Source organism: Pholis gunnellus (assembly GCF_910591455.1).
Source record: "Pholis gunnellus genome assembly, chromosome: 3".
NCBI lineage: Eukaryota > Metazoa > Chordata > Actinopteri > Perciformes > Pholidae > Pholis > Pholis gunnellus.
Window position 1 is genome coordinate 13,776,900 of NC_136529.1, and position 8,627 is coordinate 13,785,526.

The 8,627-nt window shown below is 36.7% G+C and overlaps 1 protein-coding gene across 1 annotated transcript; it reads right to left on the reverse strand.

Annotated features, from left to right (window-relative positions):
- Positions 1-5,086: 5,086 nt before the first annotated feature.
- Positions 5,087-8,627, reverse strand: LOC306715910 (green-sensitive opsin; the record flags this gene model as incomplete). Its single annotated transcript, XM_079186394.1, has 5 exons — positions 5,087-5,185; positions 5,931-6,170; positions 6,268-6,433; positions 7,934-8,102; positions 8,264-8,627. 5 exons carry the CDS (start codon positions 8,625-8,627, stop codon positions 5,087-5,089), a joined length of 1,038 nt encoding a protein of 345 aa, XP_079042520.1.

Consider the following 8,627-nt stretch of genomic DNA (forward strand, 5'->3'; position numbering starts at 1 on the left):
CTCTCTTTTATCAGGGGGAGCACATTTTGTACTGAATTTTCAAAATGAGCAACTACATAAAATCAACTATATTTTTGTCACTTGCTGAGTTGGTCATCATGAACTGTAAACATTGTATATATATATAAATGAATATAGATAAATAAATGCATGCATAAATATGTGTTGTCATACTGAGTTAATTCCAGACTACAGGCCATAAAAAAGTGTCTGCCAATACTATAAAAAGGTGTTTATTCATAAGACAAACAACAAACCATTATGTTTATCAGTATTTAAATGGGCTTTATGAAACTCATAGAGATGTTTGTGTTTCTCTTGTTCATGTTTTTCAGAGCTAAACTGGTTGACTAAATGCCCTTTATCTATGTCTCAGTCTGACCTTATACAGGTCTCTGTGCTCGGCCTGTGGAGCGTCATTGTCATGTCATCACGGTTACAAGATCATGACGGTGTGGCAAATCTAGATCAGGTTAATCCAATTAAATAAGGATAAGATACAACTCGGGATAACAACACCAGAGTGTTGCAATTGTAATTTACCGTAAGCACATTGGTTCAGAAAAGTGGACATTTGGTGTTTTATATTGAATGCACACCCTTGATTATTCTAAAACAGATAAAGGAACAATTCAGATTACATGGTGATGGTTGGATTAGATTTGAATAACAATTTCTATGTGGGAATTAATATAGAGACAAAATGTGAAAGTATGGGAACAGGAGCTAACAAGGTTCAATCAAGATTTTAGTCGAAACCAAAAAGAAAACCCAAGTGCAGTGTTGGAGGAAGTGCTCAGATCCTTTATTGAAATCAAAGAACTAATACCACATGTAAAATACTCAGCTACAATAGGCATGCAGGACATAAGTATTATCAAAAAGTGTAGAATAGCCACCTTCAGATTGTCCCATTATTGGATTATTTCTACAATGTATTAACATGTTAGCAGCATTTCAATGTTGCAGCTGGTTGAGTGAAAGTTTAATTTAAATGTTGTACCTTCTTTAACTCCTGGTCTTTAACTATAAGGTGTGAAGAGACATGGCAACATGAATTTCATGTAATTTATCTCTCTACTTTTGACACAGTGTGAAACAGAATCCGTCCTATATTAATTTAAAATATGGAAATTATAACTTTAATGGCTCAAACAGAAGGGTAAAATTGTGGGTGGATTTGGGGGAATTATTATGATACTACAGCATCAAAATAAGATGCTGTGTCAAATATTCATCAAAAAAGGCATATATGCATTTGTTGATGGAAGAATCTTTTTTAGACCTTATATGGCGGCTTTTATTGTTCAGTGTTGTAGTGATGTATTGTGAGAACAAACAGTTTTGCGGGGGTTGTTGTGTGTTGTGCTGTACTCTGTAGCGTCCATCAGAGGGGAGGAAGTGAAATAGTTTGTTTGTGGTCTTAATTTTCTCTCGCCTATTTCCTGACTCAGGTGGGGTATAAGCCGTAGAAGAAGAGCAGGTTGAAGGCTTGAATAAAATAAGAATCAGAATCAGAACCGTTTATTTGCAATGGTATGTTGCACATACAAGGAATTGTACATGGCGGATGGTGCATAACATTAAACAATCAACAATCAATCAAAAAATAGAAACATATGAAAATGTACAATAAAATATAAAATATAGTGCACAAACAAACAGATAACAGTACTTTAAACAAGTATAATGTAAGTGTAATGTAAAAGTGTCAAGTGTATATAAATATAGAAAGAGGGTATGCGCAGGGGAGTGTACCGGTAGGAAATTGTCCTGTAAAAACATCTCCTGGGCCCCTTTATGTATGTGACCTGAATATATGTAATGTTCCAATTTTTTTTTTTTCATAGTGTATTTTATGATTTTTTAATAAGGTGATGGTTAACCATACAATATATTGTACTACTTCTTTGTCCTCTATTCTTAGGGTACAGCTACTCACAAGTCAGTCTCTAAACAGTAGGGGGAGATCTTCATTTGTCTGCTATCGTGAGACTAACAGTACAGTAGAGGTAATCTACTTATAAATGGCTTCTACTAACTTTTGCTTTTACACCTATTTATTGCTCTTTTAATGTTTGTCTCAAAGTTTGCTGGTGTATTTTTTTCCCCCATTATTCTTGTAAATATCCTTATGGCTAACCTACTCTTTGTGGTGAGGAACATTAACCCAATAATAAATGACTTTACCATTCACACAGCTTAGGTGTATGCATTGATAATAGTTTAGTTTAGTTTATTTATTATTCACAATTTAAACAATAAAATAAAAATAAACAAACATAACAGAGATAAATAAATATCACAGTGCAGGAAGAGGCAAAAAGTCAACTGGACTTATTTTAAGGCTATAATAGCTTTATATATTCCTATTTTCTGGCCTAAAAGTGAAAAATAAGGCAAAACAATTATATAAACTGTGAGAGGCTATACATTACATTATTATTTTAATATGGTAAAATATTCTGTTAATAGCCAATGTTTAAATCAATAAATAGGGATGCTTTATGGTAATATAGAATTTGTAAATGATATTTGCATTAATTTGAGGTTCTGTGATATTTCAGATTATTTAATTTGCTGGATTTGCATAAAACAGATTCATGTCGGGTTATTTAATGCATTCACTATTTCTCAATTGATTTTCCAGAAAATCTAATACATCATAAATATTTCAATATCATGATGGTACTACAAATACTGAATGAATGAATGAGGCAGCACTCTGCACTCATTCAGTGCACAGTGCACATTCAGTAAGAACAGGGACACCATGCAGTGGAAGAGAGAGATCGGGGCTTGCTGCTAAAGTTATTTATTTCAGAGGGACTGATGTGGAAACTCACTGCTTTGGTTGTAGGGGTTGTAGATGCCGAACATACCGGTTATAAAGTATACAATTTCCTCAAAATATTATGACTTTATTCTCTGCTTCTCAGAGAGCACAAATATCTGGGATATGTTTCGAATGTGTGAAACGTTTTGAACATGAGCAAAAATCTTGCTATAACATATTTTAAAGTCCAGGGGTTTTAATTAATTATTAATTAATTGATGCAAATTTGAAGAGGTAACTTCCCCAAACAAAAGACACAAAAGAGGGAGAGATTGCCTGACGTTAGATTCCCGGCCTGAATTATGTCCTCAGTCCGGCCCTGAGAGTAGGGCTGGAGTAAATCCTAACTCACATTGAGCAAGAGGTGTGGTACAACCTGGACAGATCGTTAATCTATCACAGGGCTGAAACATATGGACAGAAAACCACAAAAACACTCAGTCAACAGTTCAACCGTTCTGAATGTCTTTGGACCGTGAGATCTGCTACCCAATCAAAAATCATAGATTTTCTCTATGTGCCCATGCAAATCTTTGGCCCAACGTAACAGCTGCACATACCAGCAGGGACAATAATTACCATGGGTGTTTCTTGTACAGTGTGTACAGCCAGAAAGGACTTTTGCTACACTTTAAACTACTGTGATTCTTCAAAAATAACAATAAACAAACACATGTGCATGCATGAATTTATTGGACTACATTTGCAATGTCATAAGCATTTATAAAATACAGTGGTGGGCCGTCAGGGCCTGCAAAGCCTTCTCTGCTGGCCTAAACAGAATCACAAAGTTATAGCTATTTTATAATTGAATAATCTTTCTTAGATACACTACATATATCATAATTTATACAAATATTTTTCCCATTATCTTATTTTCTCATTGCACAGCTACTGTGTTCCTCAGTTGCTCTGCTTCCAGTGCAGCTTGTTTTACGTAGAGCTTTTACCCAATCAGATTTCACCCCTGTGTCTCTAGGTAAGAGGAGAGGCCCCAGGCCTGCAGACTCACCAGTGAATCCATGTGCAGTTTAAGTGAATGGGGACGATATTGTTGATTGGCATAGTGTTCAACCAATCAGATTTTTAGTTTGAGATTCTTAGACGCGCCAGAGCGGCCTGCAGGCCTACAGCTACGTCAGCATTAGCAGCAGCGCTGCAGTGAGATTCTGTGCTGTGATTGGTCAGTGGGCGAGCACGTGACTGTCGTGAAATGAAACTTAACAACAGAGACTTCGTCTAGTAGTGAGTTCATATTGAAAGATATGAATGAAATTATGATATTTTTTGCATTTTGCTTGGTGTAGATTTTAATTTTTTTTTTACCTAGCTTTGTTTTTTAACACTCAATGGCTGAAGGAGGAGAAATGGATTTGTGAGTTGGGATTTAACCGTGGGATTAATCTTTGTCAACAAAGAAAAGAAGCTGTGATCAGCATTTGGTAAGTCAACTGGTTCGTTTTTTTACATCTAATATCTGAATGGCCCTTGAGTGTGTAGCAGAATGCGTGTTACTGCTGTTGTTTTCCCGTTAAGCTAGTTAGCCTAGCCTCCCGGAACACTTGCGGAGACTCAGCTGTTTTTTGTTGTGGTTCTTTTTGTTCCGGTTCAGAGGTCACACAGACCGCTGTCTCCTAGTGAGCGCAGGAAACATTATATTTCCTACAATTTAAGCTTCTGTATTTTCCAAATGCACTAGTATTTTTCAAACATATTGTTCGGTTTGTAAGCCTCGTACCAAACGGTTTAATACGAATACGTAACGTTATATAGTTACAGCCCAAGAAACGAATAATAACCCTAGCTGTGGCGCTATCATGTGGTTATAAGGTGGTGTTTCAGCAGTGAAGGCCCAGGTATGAAATGCACGGCCCGCCACTGATAAAATATATGTACAATTGGTTAAGAAAATAAATCATGGACCCCCCAAAAATAAAAGTCAATAAAGCAGAACCAAATAAGTGCTTTAGAGAGATGATGTTATTAGAAATGTAAAAAACTCCCTGCACTCATGGAGCCAACCGGTTTGATTTCCTACCAGATAACAAAACACGTTCCATTTATTGGTTTCACAGTATCGCTGATGTTTCCTTTATTTTGAAAGCAGAAATAACTGGTATAACGTAAGATAGAAAACTGATGGCCTGCAGTATTTCTTGGAAACCCTACTGTGCGTAACCAAATGACACTACTGTCTGTATATACTTGTCATTAGTCCATGTGAAAAAAGTTGTTGAGATCCATTGGGGTTTAGGAAACAGAGGACACTTCTGTCTTGCTGGCAGAGACTGAGGTCTCATCCTCCACCATGCCACCCATTCCAATAGTGCTCAGCATGCAGTTACGGAACTGAAAACAAAGTACAAGGTATGATTTAAATAAGGAATCATTGGACACTGAACAGTAACACTTTTTCAACAGTTGAATTATAAACTATGTGATTTATAACACTATAAAATCCTTGTAAACAGCTATAAGACCGCTGTAAGTGTCTACTAATGTATTTGTCAACATAAATAATTCCTCCTGTGAAGTACTCCTAGTTGGTGTATAAACAGATGATGAATAGTTGGCAATATAACATTACACAGTTGTAATAATATCAAATATGTCTGCACACTGTATATGAGTCTTCGTTGGTTATATGTTGTTAATGAATTACTTCTTATAATCATATTTACAATGGCATATGTAATTATTTACAACAACGACAACTAATATAATTCTTAAATGCAAGCCTAAGGAGAAATTGAGTAAGTGTACGTTGAGTCACACAACATCATGTCTTCATGTGTTTTGAACACTTTTATAAACTGTTTGCAGCCACTCTGTGAATGATTTGTAAATATGTTAATAAATGTTTTATAGCACACTGTAAAGATTGGGTTTTTCAACATACAGAACATTATTAAATATGAGTATGCCTATGTTATACTGTATGTTGTACTCTTGTTTGTGTACTGCTGTAAGATAAGTTATAATTAGTGCAAATACATTAATAAACAAAAATGTCCTGATATCTCCTTACATCTACATATAACACAGGGTAAATAGGGGTTTTAAATGAAGTGTTACCATATTGGTTTTACCATACCTGTTTGTTCATCAACACATAGATGATAGGATTGAACAATGCTGAGCTCTTTGAGAAGAAAGCAGGGATAGCCATGGCTGCTGCTGAGAACGCAGCTCCCTTGTTGAAGAAGATCCATGCAGCAAAGCTAGCATATGGAGTCCAGGCCACCAGGAAGCCACACACCATCAGGATGCACATACGTGTCACTTCCTTCTCAGCCTTTTGGGTGGATACAGAGTCCTGCTGCTGGGCTGCGGCCTGAAAATCATCATCAGTTATTCAATATTCTTTAACATTGATAAGGTTCAAATCAACAATATAAAAAATCTCATTAGATAAAGTAACTGTCTCTTACCGCCTTCACTGTGCACACTAAATTTCCATAAGTGAAGAAGATGGTGAAGACAGGAACACAGAAATGGCAGGTGAACATGTACATGACGAATGATTCATTGTTGTAGCCTGGGGCCGTGGTGTAGTAGTCTGGTCCGCAGGAAACCTGAATACCCTCAGGAATGTACCTGCAATTACAAAACATGCAATGTGGGATGCAACATAAATGTTGACATTATATGTTGCAACCTTTCTGTGTCTAAACTTTGAGAGAAAGCAGGAAAAGAAAAAGAAAATAACAAACTGCAGTTTCAAGTGGGACAGCAATTGTGCAATGTTAAATGTTAAAGGCCATTGTACAGTTAAAATGCTAGGATTGTTGTACAAGCTTTAAAAAAAAAGCATTACAAAGCATAATGGCAGTGGCACCAAAAGTACCGTGTGTGTTACCATGCAATGACAACCCCGCAGGAATCCTGATTCCAGAACTATGGGAAACGAGTGAAATGTCATAAATTTAATAAATGGATTGTCCCTTTAAAATACTAATCGATAGGTTTTGATGCATTGTTTAAAGCAAAGGCAATCACCTTAAAGTGAGACAGACAATAAGCATCTGCAAAGGCTACAAAATGCTAACCAGATGCTAAAGTCTAATAAGTAAAACATGGACAGCAAATGTTGGTGATGTCAGTCAATAGTCTGTCATCAGTATTGATTAAAATCCTTGAACAAATGAACTAATTCCCTCCAGTAAGGCAATTTGTTCCCATGAGAAAAAAACAAGAGCAAATTGTTTGATTTGTTTGGTAAATATTAAACTACAATATAAAGATTGGAGTCATTTGATCCTCTGAGATGTTATTTGTGGCTGAAGTAGATTTAAGACGCCTATACCTTGGAAGATAGCCTCACCCACTTTTCTGAAGAATCAGGAGGATGGAAATGTGGGGATTGGTTTAATGGGATGGATAGATTGCTTCGAAAATACACCTATAACACTATTTTCTCCAATATTTTGGAGCATTATAAATTAAGTCACATGTTTAGGCACTTTGTTTACATTTGCATCATGTTTTAACTTAATGGGTAAAAACAGATGTTTGTTTGAGCTATGCTAGTTTGAAGAATAAGCATCTGTATCGACAGTCATGAATTTACTTCAAGACATTTGTTTTGGTTTATGTTGTTGTTAGATTTGTTGCTTGTTTACAAACCTCCATCTTAAGATCATCTTAAACATTTTGATGAGAAAAAACAAAAAAACATCCAAGCTGTGTTATGATCACCCAATGTATATAACTGTACGCCTGCACAACTTTGGGAGTTTGCTTGGTCAAAGTTGAACCAGAGAAATATGTTGGATGTTTTCAAAAGGCAATTTGTCTGATAACCTTTACTTGTACTTTTGTTTCTTTTCTAATCCAGTGGTGTAAATAACATGGCTTATCTGGGTGTTTGTTCTACTATGTGATCATGTGACTGTGTTGCATCTCTACTAAAACTATTCTAGTAACAGCACTACATCCCAACACCTTGGTTAAGATGTTGGTGAGTAAAATGTTTGCAGACCAAATTGGAAGAATGAACAAGATGAAAAAATAGGTTGCTAAGTAAGAGTGTGGTAAATGCTCTAATAAAAGACTCATCCATTCTTTGTTCTTCCACCTCCAGTTTTGGGGAATTACCTTGACCAGCCAACAAGAGGAGGGACAGCACAGGAGGCAGCCATGACCCAGGTGAATGCACAACCTGTTCCAGCGTGGGTGGCTGAAAATTTGAAACTACCCATTGGTTTGCAGACCACAATGTATCTCTCAACAGCTAGAACCACAAGAGACCACAGAGCAACTTGACCTGTCGATAAAAGAAAGAGAACATAAGTTGTGATGAACACCATCAAATCTTGCCATATGTTGTACTAGCTTAGTGCTGTTATACAGCTTTCTTAAGAAATTATGACTTTATTCAGTACAATAATAATGATAACGGCCAGTAGACATCCATTTTCCTTTTACCTCCAAGTGTAGCCATGAACCCCTCAATAGCACAGCCAATGGGTCCCAAAGAGAAATAGCCATTCAGGGAAGTATAAAAGGTGACTGTGAATCCAAAGCTGACCATGATCAGTCCAGCCACAGCCAAGTTGAGCAGGATGAAGTTGAGAGGTTGTCGGAGCTTCTTGTCCCGAGCTGTGACGAACAGTGTCAGAAAGTTGATGGGAAAGCCAGTGGCCATCAGGAAGAACATGTAGAGAGCCAGTATTTTGAATTTCCATGGCTCTGCCAAATAATACTGTGGGTACTCAAAAGGACTCCTCACAATTCCCGTCCGGTTGTTCATGGGGATGTAGAAGTTATTGCCCTCTGTGCCGTTCTCCAT